This window comes from Wyeomyia smithii, chromosome 3, assembly GCF_029784165.1.
Source record: "Wyeomyia smithii strain HCP4-BCI-WySm-NY-G18 chromosome 3, ASM2978416v1, whole genome shotgun sequence".
NCBI classification, from domain to species: Eukaryota; Metazoa; Arthropoda; class Insecta; order Diptera; family Culicidae; genus Wyeomyia; species Wyeomyia smithii.
The window spans coordinates 260,151,515-260,175,166 of NC_073696.1; the positions used below are offsets into that span (position 1 = coordinate 260,151,515).

A 23,652-nucleotide genomic window follows, 5' to 3' on the forward strand; every position below is an offset into this window, starting at 1 on the left:
TTTTTAGACTGGTCAAAAATGTAAGACTTTCACAACTGTAAGTGAAACTTTATCAGAAGTTCGATTAGGCTCAAATTTCAGATGGAGACTTTCTTCGAGAAGACAGGAATTGCTTCGAGTGAGCTTATTTAATTGCTTTCCATGGTAAATTCATTGAAAACAATTATCTGTCTTGGATTGTTGCTATCACCATCCGAAATTTTTTTTTTTTTTTTTTTAATGCAAACTACTGAACAAAATTCGAAATCCAGTTTCTCTTAAACATTCCATTGGCATTCATTGTTGATGCACTGTGAAATTTTCGTAAAATTATGTTCATGTATCTCTAAGGCGCCACCCCCCCCCCCCCCCCCAGCTACGCCTTTGTCACCCATGAGTCTTCCCAATTCCTTACTACCCACTCGGGAAAATAATGTGACGCCGGCCCTGACTAAAAAATCACAGTAGACTAGTTTTACACAGTAAACTGCTTCAACTTCGAATAACCGGCACTCAGATACTTCACTTGAGAACAAAATAAGCCGCAAAATGATAACCGGTGTAATGGTAAATCAATCAAAACTAAAGAACTGAATTATAAAAAAAAAACAATTGGCAACACAATTTTACTGAAACTGACTTAAATTTCAAAGTTTGTTTATTGTAAAAATAGAGCTGGTCGACAAAAAAAAAACCTAAAGCTGAAACTGAAGTTTATTGTTGATAAAAATTTTTACTCTGCCAACCTATTTTTTTTTTTTTTGTATGTTCCGTTTCAAATCAAAGACTCCCATACCGACAAGTTTTACTATCGTTGCTTATAGTGCCACAAGGTTTCCACTAGTTTACGATGTCGCGCGCATTTGCCACATATTTTCCGCCAACAGCTGTACAACATAAAAATTCAGCGGCGACAAACCATCAGAAACGATTGCATTGGCATTTGGTGTCAAACTGTATAAGCTTTGGGTACAAATTGTGCATCGGTTATTTTTTTGTTGTTCCAGAAGGCAAACTGCCTCAAGGCCTAGCAAGAACGATTGTCGACGGCGGATTCGCTGAGCAATTGCACCAAACGAGCAAAAATCGTGCATTTGCAATGTATGTTGGTAATATTGGCAAATTTATGGGCACTTTTTAGGCTGCAATTTCGAGCAATCTTTCCCCATTCAGATGGACCGGCAATAGAAGCTCTTTTTAACGGGATTATGTAGCAGCGGGGGTAAAACGTACCTGGTTGCTTCGGTGCAATGCTAACAACATTTTACCTAGACGTAGGACCCAACAAGGTGCCCAAATCGCAGAAGCTAAGTAACTGTGTTTGTGAAGCAGTCCAGCAGTTTTTCTCAATTCATGTCACCTAGAGGAACGATTCGTGTTACGCCATTCTTCCGCATGTGCAATTCTTATGGGATCCATTTGTAAAAAAATACTTGCTCCGCATCAGTTGCTTCAATTCGAACCGGAACGGGCAGACCGTGTAAAAACGCAATCGTAAGCAACAATATTGTCTGCCCTGGTTAGGAGAAATTTATCCCCAGGTATGGTGCAGTAGCTTCGCTCTACTCATTAGTCATTCTGGTCGGCAACTCTATTAGACCAGCTTCAATTGTAGTTTGTAATTATTTCACAGCACAACACAATCCTCCAGCGAGAAGTTCAATTTTACGTTTTGGGTTACAAGTGTTTTGAGCATAGTCGTGCACAAGGTGGAGCTAGGGTATTGGGGGCTCAAAGCTACGAAAGTTTTTGAGCAGGCCTCCAGTAACTAAGTTGTTTAGAATCCGAAAATATGGGGAGAATAAATGAAGTACACTAGCGGACGTGCCTCTTCGAAGAAAAATCCTGAAAAATATTCGTCTTTATTCGAAACGTTACACTTGTGTGCCACCATTAAGCTTATTGCCTACTAACTTCTTTTCGTAAAACGGTTTTTGTCTTTGCTAATGGGTGTTCGCGCTTGCTTAAATTAACACCAGCGGCATTACTGGCGGTTTTTATCTTTGTTAATAAATGTGCACGCTTGCTTATAGCGACACTAGCGGCATTATTGCCCACTAAGCAAAATTTCAAAATGATCGTTATTTTTCTGGTCGGTGAAATCGTCATCGAGTGACACGTCTGTTTGTCTGTGGTATGAGCTTCTCGTAGAGGCTTCCATCAGCTAGGTACGCCTTAACGCCTTTAGAATTTCAAGATGGTGACTTCCGATCCAGTTTCGGCTAAAATGGCCGAATACTACCTAATATGAGTATTGTCTAAATTCAGTCATTTAAAAACAAATTTAATTATTTATTTTATTTCAATTTAATTTATTTTAATTTTGTTTAAATTTATTCTGTATTTTGGTGATTTTGCTCATCTTCATCACAGAAGTTAGTTGCGCTTGCGCCATCTGTGCTGCTGTCAGCTGTGCCTGCACAAGCTGCAGCTGCCCTGCCGGCATGCGACGGCTGGGCCGCGCTGTACGGCCGCATACTCTACCGGAGAGACCTGTTCATTTTTTAATTTCGCTCCGCAAGTAGTGCAGAACTGGAACAAAAAAAAATATATTCAAAAATAAACAAAAAAAATATTTAAATATATATAGATATTGGGGTGGTGAATCGTTATATGGAAAAAACGAAACTTGATAGCAGAAAGCCAGAACCAAATTTTTCTGACGTGGAGCTACGTCTTTGTATTCTATACTGGTGTAAAATTGGAAATAAAACTGGCAAATGTTGCGTCAGATTTCAAACGGTAATAACAGCATAACCACATGATGGATAACAATAACCAATATGTGGTTGGATAGATAAAATGTTGAACAATTTTGTAATACGCTAGTAACCATTATTTTTTCATTGCAAAGCGATAAAAAGTGTTAAAGACAAATTTACGCGAACAATGAACCAATCGCATGCGAGCATTCCTAGCACAGACGACATGAATAGATACCAACCATTCCCTGTGATATTCTCTGTATCAATATAAAAAAAATGGCACAGTCTCCCCGTCCCAATAGATTAATTCATGTTTGCTTCTATGAACCTAAACTAATTAGATGTCTCGAAGGTATAGGTTTTTCGAAAAGTCTTGAACAATTTCTGAACCTGCTGTCAGAGTGTAATAGATGCTGATGTCTTGAAAGAAAACATGCTGGTAAAAGCAATAGTACCGCAGACTACATGTGGAGCAGAGCGCTGCTAGTTTCTCTTCGCCTATCGTTGCAGCGGGCACGACTTCTGTTCGCGTGCAATCAAAACTGCAATGCTGCTACTGTCGGTGATTGGAAGTTTATCTCATGAATATGATTACCATAAAAACCATAAGTTACTCAGCAAGAATCGAACATTTTTGCAACGGTTATACCGTGACTGCGGGTATTTCCGCGCACTCATGTTAAAAATCTATTTTTCAACAGTAAATTTCACTAAAACACAAATAATTTGGGTGCTTTACCATGTGCGTAGCATAGCCTGTTATGATAGTACAGAAATTAGGTATGTTTTAGTAAAATTTACTGTTGAAAACAGTTTTTTATGATAAGTGCACTGAAATATGTGCTGCGCGGAACTACCCGCAGTCACGGTAAATGATTTTTATTTATGTTTTATCTTAGATATTCACTAAATAATCGTGACCGACATAATATCGAACGAGTAAGTTCCTAAAAACACTAATTTTAGAAGAGTAAGAGCCGGCGAATGCTCGTGGATTTTTTGTTCATTTACTAACATCTATTCAGAAACTTTTGTTTTACGTTTCAACATTGTTAGATGTTTTTCTTATTTTCAACTTTACAAATAAAATAATATACTTATATTAGCTGTCTTCATTATACAGTAAATGTAATTGTTGGCAAATGAAACAAACTTGTGAAGCAAAAAACAAAAATGAATCTTTTTAAACATACACTTCGTTTTAATTGTTGAATATTGTTTGAAAAAAAAAAAAACACTACAGGCACAACATCATTAAGTGTAGAAAAAGTTCTTTCGTGTGTAATTGAATATATTTCTTGAAAAATGTAGGAAAGGCTGAGAATTGAAATACGTAAATCACTGAACAATCGAATTTATTGTGTCTGTAAATACAGTAATTACAGTGTTTAGTCGCACGTCACCATTGCATACAACTCTAGGGTTGCATACCTTGTAGTATTTGTACTATTTGTGGCCCCAAACAACCCTTAATTTACCTGAAGTCGACTGGTTTTGTCTCCGCTTGGCGCATTGCATTTCAAATTTGTATTAAAATTTATATGAAAAAAAAACAACTTTTTCCCATTAACCTTTCTTTGCTGATTTTGCTATATTTTTGTTCCTTAATCGAAAGTTAATATAAAGACAATAAATGAAGTACATGATTGACCATTGCAGAGAGGACAGGCTCTCCTGAACCGAAAATATGAAAATTATGCTCGAAAAACACTTTAATAAACCCCTCCGAAAATGAAAATGGTATCCACGGCTATTTCCTTAAGCGAACTGAAAGAAGCTCAGTTTCCGTATTGATATCATGATCCTACCAATCAAAGACAGTAAGAGCTTCTCGCAGAGGACTGTGACCGGGTTTCTGTTTTCATTTGATTCTATTTGCAGCGCTCCATTTGCACACAAATTTAGCGATTTTTTCTCGGAAGCCTTAAGTCTTGTCACAGTCTAGATTGACTAGAGTGTCATAGCTTTCATCTGCCACCAATAGCCTCTTATTTCCAGCAGATTTCACGTACATTTTTTTCTTACTATTAACCAGCGGAAATCTAGGCGTGGGTTTTCCGGCCGTCAAATTCAAGGATAATTGCGTCCCACTCTTTGACGTGGGTACGGCTCGCGGATTTTAATTCAGTTGATGGAAGGGAATTTTATCAGTCAAAAAAACGAAGCAACTCTGGTAAGGCCAACTTCGACGGTTGTTTGTGTCCCCACCCCCGGGAGTCATAGCAGTTGTAATAAATTTGAAATTTAATTCACTCCATAAACATGTCACCCGTCGTCGGTCGTTGCATCGTTTCGCACTGACAGATGCATTCACGGTGTATTCACACTTTCGCACGAGGAAAAGGTACCTACACCCGTGAAAGCCGATGGCTCCGTTCCGTTTCACAGCTGGCGGGGAATGATTTGCAGATAAAGGTGCTTTTATGCAATGAAATATGATCTTTCAGCGCTTATCGTCGAAGTTCGAGTGCGTAGAAGGAGCCACCACTACGCCATTATTGCAGCGATGACGCCAACTTGGATGAAGTATTGAGAGGGCAATGGCAAACATATCACTTGCTGATTTTATTTCACTTCGAGCACATCAATAATATTGATTTAGATTAGTTTAGTATTAGTTGATCAAATGTTATTATTATCATGACACTTCCCTAATTCCCTAAAACGTAAATGTAAAATACACAAGAACTTTTATAATTTAAACATCATTTTATGTAGCAACACTCTCAATGTAAACCTAACGACCATCGTACAAAGCGGATTTACAATTATTTTTTTCACCTTATTCTTGTAAAAAATAGCGTGTTTCCTGTGAAAATTAATTTCATTAGATTAGTTTGAAATTTGAGATGGGTTGACATTCATACCAATTAAAAAATTTTCGATAATCAACTGCGCTAGGAGCACCGATGCACGTAAGGGTATTTGAGTGTAAAAGTTGGAATAAATTGCTAAACTCAAAATTATTATTGAACCCCCATAATTAATACCACTAGCTTCATAGATAGTGGGGGTATCCCATGACAACTATTTTGCCTTAATTTGTTTGGTTTTTGGCTCACAACAGCTGTCAAACTAGAAGGCAAAAGCAAAGCAGATTATGAATACGAAGTTTTGTGATTTTTTTGGTGGAATTTATAATACAGGTGATTTTATTCGGCCTGTTTCAAATACGGATCATCAAATGAAAGGTATGCATTAGGTTTTGAACATTTTTGATGGAGAGTTTGGTGTCTTGTTGACTGCATACTTTGCATTCCCAATTATGGATATTTTACCTTTCGAATTGAGCTTCGAAATTGTTTTTTTCTATGTTCTGGACGTTTCTGTGCACAAACAAACTCATTTTGAGTAGATACGAGTGTCCTTAAACACGACCAGAAAAAAAAGCTTGCGCATGTTTGCGCGTTTATGATATATCATGATTTTATGCAATCCTATGCAATGTTTTTTTTAATTTATTAGTTTTTTTTAATCGCGACGTGTTTTCAGACATCGAAAAACAACTTTCAGAGGAAACTTCTTTGAAAATGGCTTAAAGAATTCTCTGCCACACCGTGGAATGAAAAATTTAATTTTTTGGGGGCGAAGTTATTCCAAATAATGGATCGTTCTTAAAATCGCGAAGATGCTTAAACAACGAATGAGTGTTTTTAAAACAGATATCATGCGCACCTGGACAGCATCTAATCGACACAAAATCCGCTTCTCAACAATGAATGATGCTTTGAGTCTCTTGGTTCCAGAACAAGTGAATTCCTCTAAGGATGTCGTAGTAACATTTGGGTACGATTTTTAGGATGAGTCTGATATAAACGTTTTTTATATTACTTCGTTTAACTGTATAAAAATCAAATATGAATAAGAATATAATTCCAGCTAAATCTATTATTGTGCAATCGTTCATTTTTTGTGCAGTCTGTATTGAAGCTGTCTGCATAAAAGCAAAACTTCAAAACTGCATTCCGATTCGGATCTCGCATTTTTGTTTGTAATTATTAATCATTACTTCGCGGTCAGCTGTTTGGTGTACAGGTCAATTGCTAGGCTAGTACTACGATTCTGTTGACGCTAACAGCCTTTCCGAGCCGATATATATATATATATGATTTTAAATAACTTGTATAAGAAAAGTTATTTATCACTGATACGTAGATATTATTTATCTTTCAATTATAATTTTCATATTGAAGACATAGAAACTGCTTAATATGAAAATGTCAGCGTTATTGTGCATGAAAATAATGTTTTCCAACTTTTCACTCAAAATACCCCTATGTGCGATGATACAAGCGTGGATATGTTAATGTTATGTTACATTTTTGTACTTTTCTTTGTTGTGTTAAATGAAATGTTTGAGAACATATTAAGAAGGCGTTGCTATTATAAATGCAGATGTATGATAAGCGTTATAAAAGAGGCAACAACTTTCTTTTGGACAATGTAATGAGAGATGTCTGAAACATAGTGGCTGGATGGCAAGAGATTTGGTTGTTCTAGAAGTTAAACAGCTCTAATCGAGGTGTGACGTCGAATGAAAGATTTCAAATGGTAATATGGTGTAACCACATGATGGATCACAATAATCAATGTGTTGTTGGATTGATAAAAAGATGGACAATTTTGTGATTCTTCAGTTATCATTATCACTTCACAATCGAATTGCCGTTTAAATTGTCTTCTTCGTCTTCTTGTTTCGTATAGAAGCAAATGTAAGTATACAATATGATTATCCAAGTGCCGTAATTACGCTGCGCCTCCGGGGACAACAAAATTCTGTACGTGTATGTCGTTAGAGGCAGATAGCAGGGTATTTTAATTTGGTGCATTACACAGTGCAACAAAAATTGACTTTTTTTTCTGCCTTGGTTTCTATATATATTTTTTTTGTGTATTTTTATGCAAAACTTAATTTCCCCGAGTTTGAACATATTTCAACTTAAGGAGCAACAATGGCGCCATTTTGAATTTTTGAGAAACCGGTAATTTTTGATGTTTTTTCGATACCATTTTGTTTTAAGACCAAATATCAAAATTCTAAGAGTTTGCCAACATATTAGCATCTTTTAACCCATCTTTTGAAAAAAACAGATCTCAAATCGAACAAAAACTCAAAACGGTTATTCTACGAAACCGGTTTTTAGTTTTAGTATATTTCACAAAGCAAAATAATATCGATTATTTCTGAGCATTGATGGTAATTCGATAATATCTTAAAGTGGTAGTCAAATTATATTTATTTTGAGTAAAAAAGTCTCATAAATCGAATAGTAGGTGTCTGATCTACGTAAAATATCAGCAGATAGACCTATTTTTGTATTGTAGGGGAAATCGACATTTTGCTGACATTTTACGTAGATCAGACACCTACCATTCGATTTCTGAGACTTTTTTACTCAAGATAAGCTATTATTGGACTACCACTTCAAGATATTACCGAATTACCATTAATGTTCAGAAATAATCGATATTATTTTGCTTTGTGAAATACCCTCCCCAGTTGGTCTCGAGGTACGATGCTTCCCTAACAAGCCAGTCGTCGTAGGTTCGAGTCCGGACTCGGGAGAGACTGTTAGTGTCAGTAGGGTCGTAGCGCTAGCCCCGCAATTGTCCTGTACACTTAACGGTTGGCTGCGAAGTCTGTGTATAGTAAAACAGAAGGTCAAGTTCCGAATGTAGCACCAAGGCTTTGCTTTGCTTTTTGAAATACACTAAAACTATGCCAAAACCGGTTTCGTAGAATAACCGTTTTGAGCTCAGTTCTTGTCCGATTTGAGACCTGTTTTTTTTTCAAAAGATGGGTAAAAAGATGCTAATATGTGGACAAACACTTAGAATTTTGACATTTGGTCTTAAAACAAAATGGCGTCGAAAAAATCATAAGAAGGTTGTATGCAAAGCCACGACCACGGTTGAAGTAGAATACTTTTACAAGAAAGGTAACCTGGCTGCTTGCGTGTCAGTCATTTTTTCTAGTAAATAAACGTTGACCGTTCATTGGCAGTATTGTAATTTAATTTTGTCTGATATTTTGAATGAAGTTCATTGAATATTTTTAAATTTTGTGCAAATGAGAAGTTGAAGTGCTGCCGAATTGTAATATGCACATTTAATGCGACATCATTAAACGGGAACGGAACAAAGGCTACGGTTATGCAGAACGCGAATGCCGGCGCGATGCGATTCGCCCTACCGTGGTGAAATGTATGTATAGCTCTTTTTAAGGCGAAGTAGAGCTATACATTTCAAAAGATTTCGTCTTGCCGAATCGCATCGCGCCGTTATTTGCGTTCTGCATGACCGTAGCCAAACGCTAAGCGACGCAAACACGTAATAATAGTCAGAGTATGCATGTGGATGAAGATAATTAACTGAGCAAGATCGCGCCAAATCACCGATGGTCGAATATCGACCATTTTTGATTTGAATGAAACTTTGCACACGTATTTGGCTCAGCAAACTGAGCATTTTCCACAGATGGAACGATTTTTTACACCCATGAGTTACATTCTAAAAGGGCGTATGCCTTTTGGCATAGGTTTTATTCAAAGCATTGTAGCCAAGAAACCGTTGGTTGTATAGAGAAACTGTCTGAGAATGAGTTGCAGGGAATCAAAAATGCATCATGAAAAAATATACACTGTACAAAAAAAAATTTTTTTGACCAAAAAAAAATTAAAAATAAACATAAAATTTCAATTTAAAAAAAAAAAGAGTTGAATTTTTTTTAATTTTTTTTTTAAAGAAACTTGACGTTAATACGCAACTTTAAAAAAAAATCCAGGATAGAGAAATGAAAAATAATTTCTTTATGGTAGATTAATTTTTTTATGAAAATTCTAATTAAAACATTTTTCAAAATATTTGTATTCTGATGATTTTAAAAGATGCAAAGAGTCATTTTAAATCAAAAAGCTCTTGGTAGTTAACATTCTAAAGGCATTGGTTTTCGAGTTATTTCTAATTTTAGTTCGAACAATTATTAAAATTTAGGAAAATACACGTTTTTCTTAATTTGTCCATGGTTCTCCAGCAAAAACCATACGTTCATTGGAATGCTTGATCAAAAATATACAATTCATTATCTGACAACAAAACGATTGGGCGAACGGTTCTCAAGGAAAGAGTTAAATGTTCTAAGTTATATAAATATATATAAGAATCAAATATTTATTTTCGAGTTTTATTATCTTAGGAACATATTTTTTTATGACATAGATACTTTACAGAACTAGTTTCACCTTATATTTTATATACATCATAAGTAAATGATTCGTCAGCTTTTGAAAACAGCTTCGTTTGTATCTTATTTTCTGAAATCGGAACAAACGAGTGATACTTTTGTGTGCCAGCTATTATTTTAGATTATTAAGCTTCTTTAAAAAAAATAAAAAAAAATTCAACTCTTTTTTTTAAAATTGAAATTTAATGTTTATTTTTAATTGTTTTTGGTCAAAAAAAATTTTTTTTGTACAGTGTATATTTTTTTATGATGTTTTTTTAATTCCCTGCAATTCATTATCAGACAGTTTTTCCATACAACCAACGGTTTCTGGGCTACAATGCTTCCAATAAAACCTATGCCAAAAGGCACACGCCCTTTTAGAATGTAACTCATGGGTGTAAAAAATCACTCCATCTGTGGAAAATGCTCAGTTTGCTGACCCAAATACGTGTGCAAAGTTTCATTCAAATCAAAAATGGTCGATTAAATTTTCGCGTATTTCCAGGCGATTTGAAATGATTTTGCTCAACTTTGGATTATAGCGCAAAACGAGAAAATATTAACTCTTCAAATAATCATTTGTGTTCTTCAAATTTCAGTTGTTCAATTCAATATCCGATGAAATGTTTGTTTATTATCTGATGAAGCTCTTATATAGGCCAAATGATGCATTCCTAATTTACTAGGTTCATAACTCTGCCGACCGTGCTTGGGAAGCAAGCATATAACGACCAATCAGAGGTCGAATTTTATGTTTTGACAAGGCTTAAGAGTTTTCGATAGTACAATAGTTCGAATGATAAAATTGCAATTTCATGCATTTGGAGGAATCTTAGAAGATTTTCTAATCGATTGCTGCAAAAACGAAGGAAATCCATCGAAAACTAACCGATTTATTAGCATTTGAAATTTTTCTCACTTAGTTCGGCAGCGCGGATCCGGCGAATGTTACTCGGAAGGAATCCGAAGGGAGGAATTTCTTCTTCCCTTCTTCGATGGATACTGAATGCAATTGCTTGCAATCCAGTATCTTTACACTTTGCATCAAGGGGTTTTTAAAACAGCCCACTCCATGACGCAAAATGTCATCGACAGTGAGATTCCCCTCGGTAACCACACCGTCGATTTCTACATCCTTGGCAGGGATGTACACGCGATACTCTCTCGTGAAGAGCTCGTAGCCAGCAATTTCGTTTGCTTGCTTCAAGCTACTCACGACAACTCGCAGTTTGTTCGGCCTCACCTTCGTAATCTCGGTTACGGCCGAAAAATGTTTTGCCAGGTCTTTGCCAATTTGAATAATATTCAATGGCTTCTTTATGGGCCGGAAAAAAACAACGTAGGGACCGCCAGCGGCATCTGGGTAAGCTTTTACCCGTACTTCCGGTACTCTTGGTACAGGACTTGGCAAAGGGGAGGGCACAGAGGAAGGTAGGGGTGAGCTGACGGGAGAAATTTCAATTTCTTCCCCGTTTGTTTCCACCTCCAGGAAAAGTTGCACCTGCATGTCGTCCATTTTGCGGGAGCGTTACGCTCTACCGCACACAAACGATAAATATTCGAATATGGGGGGGGGGGGGGTTGAAGTAGTGGATGTTAAATTTTAAAAACAATTTTTCAATCTACAATGGATCAAATAAAAAAAAAGACAGTAATACTAATTGTAATAACAATAGTAATAATAATAATAATAATAATAATTATAGTAATAATATTAATAATAACAATAATAATAACAATAATAATATTAATAATAATATTATAACATAGTAATAATATTGATAATAATAGTAAAAATTCTAAAGGTAATACTTCACCGAACGTCTAAGTCACGACCTCACGGCTGATAGTAGAATTAATCGAGCGTCTCCGCAGAGCAAACAATGACGATCCAGCTTCGTGTTGAGACGCAGTGGCCGTGTCCTACACGCGACCTTGTAGATGCCACTTGTAGTTGACTTCCACTCGCTCGATCGTATGATGGTCCGTGCTGCTAGCGGGGTAACAGCGGTGCGGGAGAATTATTCTTGCTGATATATTAGCTGCGTATCGAATCACTGGCGGGGTAGCCTGCCCCTACCAGTGTGCAGATGTTTCTGCCGATATATAACAGGCTATTGTTATCGCGCAGCACAAGAACTAATCGACAAAAAAACACCCGTACGATAACTCGTGTATTGTTATTTTGCGAACTCAAACGGAGATAAACAATTTGCGTCTAATCGAAACGAAAGCAAAACAAAGAATGACTAAAACAGACTCTTATATAGGGATGAAAATAGGAATGAATTATTTTACGTACGTGGTGGAATGATATAACTTGAAAAATATGTGTGACTTCATTCTGGCTCAGAACGATCATTTGATAAGCTCCACCTCTTTTTTCAGTTTCTAAAGTTTTTCCTCAGTTTCATAGCACGGATGCACAAAAATGATTTCTTGTGAACATTCTGTCGAGCCGGACCGATAGCACTCTCATTGAAGCAACAAAATAACATGCTTTGTGTCGTGTTGTGCAGCTTGGTTGAAGAAAATGTTCCCGTCCCCGTGTCGCATGTAAGCAGATTATTGCGTTCAGTAGACAGTAGATAGTGTATCCAGCGAATAAACACCGATGGTGCTCCCACACACGCAACGGTTTTAACCCGTATCTTATTGCGGTTTGTAACATCAAGCGATTTCGTTTGCTCGCTGTTGCGTGTTGCATCATGTAGCAACTTGGCAGCTGGGAGACGACGAAATTCTGTTTATGCTGATTGATTGAATCGACTTCATATTAGCTCTGCATAGTCGAGCTAACTGCTTTTGTGAATGCGTACTAACAGGGCAGTTTATTATTCAATGTCGGTTATGCTGATCGCAGCCTTCGCGCTGCCCCTACAGTGGGGGGTTTACTAAATAAAGTGAAAATTAGACAACTACAACAGAATTTGATTGCATCCCGCACAGAATGTCTGCTTGTGTTGATGCCAGAAAATTATTAACCTTCAATTATTTTATTTGCCTTGAAAAAGCATTTTGCGGTTCAAAATCGGTTGCTAATTACAACCTTTGAGCTGCCCTAACATTGGGGAAATTAAGATACACGGATAACATGCACTGTGGAAGCTATTTCACATTAGTAAATTCGACGGGTGCGACAGATTTAAATTGCTAGGATGCAACACAGAATGACAAATATTATTAACTTTCAATGACTTGTTTATTTGCCTTGAAAAAGGCATTATGATTTCCAAAATTTTATTTCCTGATGGCAATCTTCATGCTGCCCCAACAAGGGGGGGAATAATGGCTGTCTGGCGACACACGTTGAAAAAAACCGCGCTGCTCCTGAGACGTGGTGACCAACCACAGGGCTAGTGCTGCTGTTGTCGCTGTCTAGAACTATTATGAGCGGCTCCGGCTGAAACAGGCTCTTATATAGGCCAAATAGCATGTTTTCAATTGCAAGGTATATGATCCTGTCGACCGTGCTTGGGAAGCGAGCATATAACGACCAATCAGAGGTCGAATTTTTCGTTTTGACAAGGCTTGAATATTTTCAATAGTACAATAGTGTGAATAATAAAATTACAATTATCTTATTTTGGGAAGAATCTTAGAAGATTTTCCAATCTATTGCTGCAAGAACGAAGGAAATCCATCGAATACTAACCGATTTATTAGCATTTGAAATTGGACATACTTTTCACTTTTTTCAGTTTTAGATTTTCATTTCACATCCCTATGTAGCCGAACTTCCAGAGAGAAGTATTCTACTTCAAAACATCAAAAACTTCCAGTTTCTCAAAAATTCAAAATGGCGCCATTGTTGCCCCTTAAGTTGAAATATGTTCAAACTCCGGTAAATCCATTTTTGCATCAAACTTCATCAAAAAATCAACATGCACTGTGTTATACAGATAAAATGCGTTGTTAATTTTTTAACTCTACACTCTGTTTTTCTCAGATTTATTAAGATAACTAATTATGGAGTATCCAAAAGACAATAGAAAACCAAAATGCTCTGTACAGATCTTTGAATAGGTAAATAATAAATGAATCCAATATGACAATCCTAGTTGCATCCCGCGGTGGCGGTATAGAGGAAAACCAAATTCATTTTATCTTGATATTAGAGTTCTCACATTTTTATTTGTATTTTTCAATCAAAAGCATCTTCAAGATAATATTACTTGTAATTGAACAACACTATGCACATATAAATTGCTGAGGCTAATGTTGTTTATCATTCTAGCCGGTCTTTTTTTTTTTTTTTTGAAGATAACAGACATATGACTTTCAAATATGGCATCTTCGTTGTATTTGATATCTTGATCCTGATTATTTTTTTTAAATTTTGTTAACTGATAAAATGTTTGAATTGATCTGAATTTAATGTAACATGTTCATAAAATTCTATGTCAATTTTAAATTGTTTATTTTTCGTCTAAAAACTATATATCTTTATCGTTATTTTTTCCACGAATAACTGCAGGAATTTTTTTTACGTGAAATCTTTGCCGCATTGTGATCGGTGAGTGAGATATCTTGCACAAGACAAATAAATATAAAGAAAGTTTAATTGCTACTAAATCGTACTCAATTTAGATCTGTATAGACTGTTGCCTTTTCGCGTATTGAAGAAAGTTGACTGTATTATGCTGAAAGGTATTCATGAATGATAAAGAGAATATTTTTGACGTAAAACTACGTTTTACTTTAGCATACCACACAGGGATGCAAACTGAAAAACTGGGACGAAATTTGTCCCTTTTCAAATGCTTATAGGTCGGTTGGTTATCAACCGATTTTCTTCATTCTTGCAGCAATCGATTGGAAAATTATACACGCATCTGACCAAATGCAGAAAAATGTTGTTTGAATCTACGAACTATTGCACTATTGAAAATTGTCAAGTCTTGTTGAAATAAAAATAACGTCCTCTGATTGGTCGCTTGCTTGCTGTGTGTGTATGATATGGTATGATGTGTGTATGGTATGATGATATAGTATGATGTGTGTGTGAGTGTATGATATGATATGATGTGTGTGTGTCTCTATGATATGATATGATGTGTATGCGTCTGTATGATATGGTATGATGTGTGTGCGTCTATGATATGGTATGATTTGTGTGTGTGTGTGTAACAGCAACAATATCGCACGCTTAGCCTGGGGGCTAATAGCGGTCTCGATCAACTCGATTTTAGTTGAGAGAATTCGTTATCGATATTGTTTTTGGCACATTTTGCATGTGTAGGATAAGTACAACGATACACCGTGCCCCAGTGCTGAGTCGAGAAAATTTCCAGCTCGAAGAGATCCTCGACTCGATCGGGAATCGAACCCGATATCACAACCGTGTAGGAGAGCTAGCCGACCGACATCGCTAACCACAGAGCCACGGGGACCACACTGTGTGTGCTGTGTAAGGTTTTTAACTCGGCACGTTCTGCTAACTGCTGAATCCGGTTCACGAAATTCACAACCCTTCATTAGTAGACATTATAACTCATTACCCAAGTAAAAATATTGGTTTTATCAAAGTTTTTTAGCGCTCAATACAGTCAAAAAAGCGCTATGAAACTTTGATAAAACCAGTTTTTTACTAGGGTAATAAAACACTCAATGCATTTGTTAATAGTGTACGTAGTTCTACGTCATTTATGCGGTCGTGTCTTGGATACAACCTCCTACTTTTTCTCCTGAAATAGAGCGCTGCAAATTAATAATCAAAATACAGACTCCGTTCGATTATGGCAAAACGCCAGAATTGTTTCTGTTGCCCCAATCGAACCATGCCAAAAATGAACGTTTCTCTTTTCAAGACTTTTTTTTTACTTTTTAAGCAGCCAAAGACGACATTAACAGTAGATATGACCACCAATAAACTAGTTTTAGTTCCAAGTCGTTTGAGGTGTCGCTTGATGAATTTAGGTTGACGACCTAGATGCTTGATATTACCACCCGAGTAATAAGAGGCATAGAACTGCTTTGATCATGATCGTTATATCACCACAACATGTCCCGGTCATTTTTCAGCAATCGTTTTAACGATTCTGATCATCCGCTTCGGCAATATAAAGAACCAAAATACATTTCCTTTGGAGGATGTTGAGCTCAAATTGGTTGAAAAAATCAAGAAAACTAAAAAAATATGATTAAACATAATCGCTCGTTTTTTGGCAAATTTGTGATAAAATCGAATCGAGCCAAAAGTAAAACGAGCTCAAATCAAACAGAGCCTCAAAAGGATATATAAAACTATTGTAGTCCTACGTCAACTATGCGGTCGTGTCTTGGATACCACCCTCCTACTTTTTGTCTGATGTGTTACTTCAAGAAAAGCCCATGAATTTGTTTGAGGACTCGGAGTTACAATTTAAGGTACGTTTAGACTATTAAACATGTCGGTCTGATTTTGACCACTGTAGAAATCGAAAGTCTGCTCGATTTACCGTTAGACATACTTTGTCGAATCTGTTTGTATGGTCAAATGAATTCTTTTCTCCATTTTAACATTTGCCAGCACACAAGAAATACGTGCAATACGTTTACCAAGTGCAGCGAAAAACATTCATAGTTTGTTGTAGGAACTCTAACGCATTCCTCTAATACACGCGTAATAACCTGTCCATGGAGTGATCTACTCGCTAGTTCTTCTAAGGGGTTTTTCAATAAGAGCGCACAGTACTGTGCCTGTGGATTAAATTTTTCTGCTAGACGCTCAATAGTTGATCTGGCAGGAGGATTATGGCGGCCATAAATTGGACGAAGTGCTCTTAAAGTTTAGACCGCTGACTTCGAATTTCGGTAATAAATTTCAATAATCTCGACGTAGTTGGATCAATTCCATTATAAATGGCAAACCTTACTGAAGAAAAATGTCGAGAGTGGGAAAAAATATGGCATCGTTTGCTGTCCCTATCGGTCTACTTCAGTAGTGCTCTTATTGAAAAACCCTTTATTTGAGAATCTCGAACCGCTGTTGCACTAGTAAAAATTTTTAGGTAACTTCTTTCCTCGATATCTCGTTTTCTCGATGGTCCCTCCAACATCGAGATATGGAGAGTTGACTGTAATGAAGATAAACGTGATACAGTGCTTTTTCGATTTTATCACGGTCAAAAAAATTTTACTGTGAATTTGGCAAAACCGTGAATTTAGCGAAATGATAGAAATTTAATTTTTTGTGTTGGATTGAAATGAAATTTATGATATTTTGAGTAAAATGATGCACTTTCATGGTTGAAGGGGATATAAGTTCAAAATAAAAATGAATAAACAAGAAAAGGTTAGTTCATGATATTGTTCTCCATTGCATTTGCGCGGACTTTCTCCCGATTATTATACATGCAATATCAATATGGTTTGTACTGCCCATTCTTAAGCATAGCTAGCAGAGTTTAATGCTTTTTTATATAAAATGGTGAAGCCGCTAGATTTTATAATTTTTAAATCCACGCTCTATGAGGACCAAACTGTAGGACTATTTAAGTTGTTAACAGTTTTTTTTCTCAACCGCTCTAATAATACGTAATTTTCGCTTCAATGTCAATGAATTTATTATTTCACGGTTCATTTTTCTCAAAATTATGACACAAATTATTTGTAATAGATATGACACTTGGTTGCCTCAGAAAATTGATCAAATAAATTGAGTTCATAAAACTATACACATGGAAGAACACAAGGCTCAAGTGAAAATGATGTTTCGAATGCATTTTCTACAACTGGAAGTACATTATTCTTGATTTAAAGATTTTTTTTAAAAAGCGTGATAAAAACGAAAAAAAACCGTGAGAAGATCGAGCGTGAATTTGGCGAGTAGTGATAAAAACGACTGTTGATAAAAGCGAAAAAGCACTGTAGTGCTTTTCCTAAAGTGCATAGTGACTGCCGAATTAGTCAGTTTTGGGATATTTACTGCTTTTCATTTTACACTTCTTGAAAAACATACATGTTAGCTTAGGTCCAAAATCGGGTAACACTCGACTAGACCTACAACTAACACTAGGGCACTTCAGCAGTTCTTCCATTTTTTCCATTTAGTATCGTGAAATAAATGTGCGATAAAAGCCCAAAATTTTGTTTCTCTTAAAGAAAATTTAACTTAGCAAATCAGCTGATTTTTAAAAACAATTGCATAAAGTTTCAAAGTGCTTGTATTTCTTACAAATTCTTACAAAAATAAGCAGCGAATTTATAAAGTTTAAATTTTGTGTTTTTCAACAAAAAAGTTGAAAATTTTAGGTTAGCGGCCATTCACATTCCACGTGGACAGCTTTGGGGAAGTGGTATTTGTAATGTCCATGGTCCATAACAAAAATTTAGGAATTTATATGACCGGTTGTCCACGGAGGGGAAAAGGGGAGGTTCAAAATCGTTAACAAACTCTTCACCTGGAATGTGGATGGCCCCTTAATTACTCAGAGAAACATTCACGCAAAAAAACGAAGAAAAATACTGAACACTTTAAAGATTTTTCAAGTGTATCTACATATACTTATTTTTCTCTTTCATTCCCCATTCCAGGAGTTCACATATCCCCTTCGCTGTACGCCTGGCTGGCGGTGCTCGTGCTGCCTGTGAATTCGGCCCTCAATCCTGTGTTGTACACCCTAACCACGGCGCAGTTCAAGCAACAGGTAGGTGTCCTTATTTTCGAGCAGTTTCTGGCGATACTTATCGGAACTAATTTCTCTTGCAGCTCACTCGTTTCTTCTACTCGCTACCATGTGGCGCCAGTGCTGAACTGAACGGGTATGATTCGGCGATCGATTCAAGGTAAGTGCTGAACTAGAGCAGTTTTGGGTCGACTCTCGCTGGGGGCTCGTGAATCTGATTGGTAAGGTTTGTTTCTTTGCTACTGGTGGGTTGGATTGTTAAGCAGTGTTGTAAAAACGGTTTGTTTCAATTAGACAGAAAGTATTTTCTAGATTGTTACGGTAAATTAACTTAAATGGCGCCATATCATACCATGAGAAAAAATTGGAAAATTTCCCGGTTGGTTTGAAAACTTTTTGCCTGAAGTAAAGAATTTCAATCAGCGGCAAAGGTCGTATCAAATCTATTTTTGGAAACTTCGACTAACATAAATAAACCATTAACTTTAATGGTCTCTGGGTTTTTTTGTCTGATGTCTATTGATGACAGCGAATATTTTTAGCTCACCAGTGAAATTTTAACATTCCTCCTCAAGCTCATAGCGTCCTTGAGCACGGGTAGTCGCATTTAGATTATTTTAATTATTAATTTTCGCTGGAAAAGGTACAGTCTTTTTTCCACTGGCTGGGAGGGAAAAATAGAAACCAGATAACAGAGCAGAACCACAACAGGTGCACAGGGCTTCCCGTTGGCTGCCGGCGCAATAGCTTGCAGGAAGCATAATTAAAGTATTCGCTAGTCATTAGAAAATCATTAGAGGAAGACCATCGCGTGCGGGAAACTCTATTTTTCCCGCAGTCAGATTCTTTGCTTGTTCCTTTTAATTCGTTTCGGGGGGTTGGGAAAATATTCTTTGTAATTCGGTTACAGCATGGTTACTTGCCGTGGTATCACAGTCTTTGATGGCAATTTAAATTTCTTCAGCCGTTGAATCATTATATTTTTCACCTGAAGCTTCGGGATAAACAATAAAACAAAAAAGGTGTATATTACTAACTGCAAAAATCTGGAAGTGCCGGTAAAATTGCTTGACTAACGAAATCAGAGCGAAATTACCACTTAAGGGTGCTTTCGCTTCAGCGTTCTAAATGTCCATGAAGATGTTAACAAAGGCGAAAGATTAAAATAAGTTATTCGTTTAGTTTGTGCATTGTTGCTGCACTTGCTGCAGCCAGCACCTGTCCAAGTCCGTCCCGATAGGAAGCTCGGGCTTTGTCTATGTTTAAACTGTACGATATTTTACCTCGAACAAGCAGCTTCACGACTAATGAGCTCCCCTGTTGTAAGTTTTCCAATTCCAGCTGGGAGTGAAACAAAAAAGGAATAATAAAACAGAGAAATGATTCCAGTAGGACGTCGGAACTCTGCCCAGAAGGTTGGATACCGGATGGATTCATTGTTAATTTACGAGTTTCGGGCGCCCGACTAAATGCACCCAGAAAAGGGACTCAACAAGAAGAGGTTGAGCGGCGCGATTTCGACAAGCTCCAAAATTGGCTGGTTGTTAGGATGATGACCAGTCCCAGTATTGTATAATTTTGTAAATGGAGTCGAAATTAGCGTTATATTATATTTATGGCGAAAGCTGTAAAATAATTCGTTGGAAATTGAATAACTAGATTCCAACAGGTTCAAGGAATGAAACACAAACCTCAAATGAAAGCTGAAGATCAATCAAGATAAAGAAATCAAAAGTATTGCTGAAAATAATGGTAATTTTCACATTGCAAAAGTAAATCAAATTAGTTCGCAAAACAATGATTAATGGGCTTCGTTTACGATGCAATTAGTCTACCAAGCTTTCATGGTTCTGTAGCGTGATAACATCAGATAAACCAAAACGCAAAAACTAAACACTCCTCATCAGCGGCTGATTACTTTCCGAATCCGGTAATTGTCCGCGATATTGCCACTTTCTGCGCGGCGGTTTTTTTTCGTGTTTGATTTACAAAAAACTACATCGAGACAACGGAATTGGGTATAAAACATGAAAGCACCTCACTCGCTTGTTCGGACAGGCAAAATACATAATAATGTGAAATAGATGATTGTTGTGCACGCAACCAGCGGGAAAAAATCCACCCAGGAAAATCGCAATCCACCGCAGTGTGTTCCGCCGGTCGGGAATCCGCAGCTCAATAGAGGAACCCGACTCAGCTGCACACTGAGATTCGGGAAGGAAAGTGATACTGATAAATTTGCCAATTTCCATTACAAGATTAACATTCCTGAAACAATACTCCGGAAGAGTCCGAAAGAAAGTTCGATTTCCAAACTACGAAAAAAAGGTATCCAATCGAAAAAGCTTAATCTCACTGTGTGGCACTTTGTCCCACTTTCTGTCAATGAAAAATCCATTAATTCTCCATCCCGTCACACGGGGAACAAATTTCTCTGCCGTTTTTTTTTTTTGTTATGTTCCTTCAACGGATGTCATGTTTTTCCGCCCACCAGAATACATTTTCGCAATAGAATCATTTTTCATTGAGTTTTCTTTCTTGTTGTTTTTTTTTCTCTCTGCTTTGCATGCTCTGCACTACCGGGCATCCCCACCATCAGGAACAGTCTCGCGCAATTTGCGTCCAGCAACGGTGGCAGCAAGCGACTGCTGCAGCGAAGGGTAAGCGATTTGTTTTTTTTCTTTCAGCTCCTTATTGGATGATTATTAGATTGTAACGCGATCAGAACTTTGCTATGCTTTTTTACTAAATCAATCCATTGAAATGATTAGTTGTATTGAAAATAGTTCTTTGGCAAGTTTTACCGTGATTCAAAACATGCTTGCATTGGTACAATGCCAATTTCTTGATCAAAGAAGTAGGAGATATGTTTTTGGAATACCTGTGCACACGGGACTGGTTTCTGGGGGTTCAATGTGTCATCAATCTACTGTGTATTAAAAGTTTCCATTAGCTATTAAATTGTGATTATGAAATTATTTGTAACGTTAACGAAGTTTTCTAGAATTTTGTTTTACATTCTTATATTTGATAATTAACGTGCATCATGACTTTTTCCTAGAAGGTAAACTTAGAAAGTGACGTACTCGAAATTTTACTAACTATTGTCTTAACCCAAAGGCTGAATGGTGGATAATTTTTGCTTAGAGAATTTCAAAAAGCAGAACTATTTTCTGAAGAGAAGAGTAAAATAAATTAGAAATTTTAGCCAACGTTACGTCAACTTTCATCATTTTTTCTAGCTCAATGATGTCTATGAATGGGGCATTTTTCTGCAAGCTTTGGCATCTACAATTATAAACATAAGTATTTGGCGTGATTTAATTTGTTGCATTTGTATTACACACTTTAACAGTTCGTGATTTAAACACAATAGTGAAATTCTATCTAACTAGAAGAAATTTTCAATGAATTATCCTGCTTTCATAAATTACTGGAAACAAAAAGCTCGAGTAACACATTTTGAGTTTTTTTTTTTTTTTTTTTTTTTTTTTTTTTTAAGGTGGCGGGGAAATCTGCAAACAGACACCTGAGAAGAGAACTCAGGGTGTGGGGATGAGACTAGGGGAGAGATGCTGGGGTAGTTGCACTCGCCCAGACACCTACTGATCCCTGTCCCGACCCACTAAAACCCCTCCAGTCTCCAGCCCTGGTCTTCCCGGAACGACGGTTAAGTATTACGTCGGGGAGTGGCTTTTGTGCGTGATGCACCCTCTTTACTCTTATAACCTCCTAGCTAACTACCTGGAGACTGGTAATTAGCTACCACTGGCGTGTTGGTGGTTGACCCGCCACACACATTGCAGCTCCAGAACGATCTGAGAGGCGGCCGCACAGACCGCGTTCCAGATGTCCGGGTCGTCGCACATCCTCCGGACTAGATTGTCCGGAGTAGTGCCAGGCCTGCTCACAGCCATCATGTTGCTCCTCGCTCTTACGAAACGGGGGCATACGAAGAAGACATGCTCAGCAGTCTCCTCCTCCTCCACGCACTCGGGACACATGGGGGACACCGCGTGTCCGAACCTGTGCAGATATTGCCTGAAACAACCATGGCCTGACAGGATTTGTGTCAGGTGGAAGTTCACTTCACCATGTCGTCTCCCGACCCAGCCGGATATCTCCGGTATGAGTCGGTGCGTCCATCTGCCCTTTGTGGAGTTGGACCATTCCCGCTGCCAGCGGAGCATCGAGAATGACCTTCTGGTACCTCGTATGCCCCTTGTGTCACGTTGGTCGAAACACTCTCTGTCCTCCTTGATGGCGATGCTGATAGGCGTCATGCCGGACAAGACACAGATTGCATCGTATGACACCGTACGATACGCACTCGCAACTCTCAGGCACATGAGCCTGTAGGTACTTTCCAGTTTACCACGGTAACTGTTAGTACCTAGAGCTCTGGACCACACTGGCCCACCATACCTAAGTATGGACGAAACCACGCTGGCAAGAAGTCTTCGCTTGCTGCCATAAACCGCTGAGCTATTGGACATCATACGAGATAGTGCTGCAATAGCCGATGAGGCCCTCTTACAGGCATAGTCGACGTGACTCCCGAACGTGAGCTTGTCGTCCACCATAACCCCCAAGAGCTTCAGGGATCGCTTCGAGGTGATGGTGCAGTCTCCGACTCTGACCACCGCCTGTTGCTCCGATTTACGGTTGTTCACAACCGTGACCTCCGTCTTATGATGCGCGAGCTCCAGTTTCCTGGAGCGCATCCAGTCCTCGACCTTGCGTATACAGTGCGCGGCCGTCAACTCGACCTCCTCGATAGACTCGCCGTAAACCTCCAGCGTTATGTCGTCTGCAAAGCCGACGATCACAACCCCTACAGGGAACTTGAGTTTCAACACTCCGTCATACATGACATTCCACAACACCGGGCCCAGGATAGAACCTTGCGGAACTCCTGCGGTAATTGGGACGCACTTCTGACCCTCCTCCGTGTCGTAAACAAGTACTCGATTCTGGAAATAATTTTCCAGAATCTTGTACAGCGACACCGGTACATGGATGCTCCTGAGCGCGAGCGCTATGGAGTCCCAACTGGCACTATTGAACGCATTCTTCACGTCGAGCGTGACGATTGCGCAGTAGCGTATTCCCCTTCTCTTGCGCTGGATTGCTA

General features: G+C 37.8%; 1 protein-coding gene across 2 annotated transcripts in view; it reads left to right on the top strand.

The window, feature by feature from the left end:
• Positions 1-23,652, top strand: part of LOC129731909 (relaxin receptor 2-like) — a 182,245-nt gene that overhangs the window by 140,233 nt on the left and 18,360 nt on the right. For both annotated transcript variants that reach the window (XM_055692280.1, XM_055692281.1), the window contains 3 exons: positions 18,427-18,539; positions 18,602-18,678; positions 21,118-21,178. In XM_055692280.1, coding sequence (XP_055548255.1) covers positions 18,427-18,539; positions 18,602-18,678; positions 21,118-21,178 — 251 coding nt within the window. The remainder of the gene's footprint in view (positions 1-18,426; positions 18,540-18,601; positions 18,679-21,117; positions 21,179-23,652) is intronic.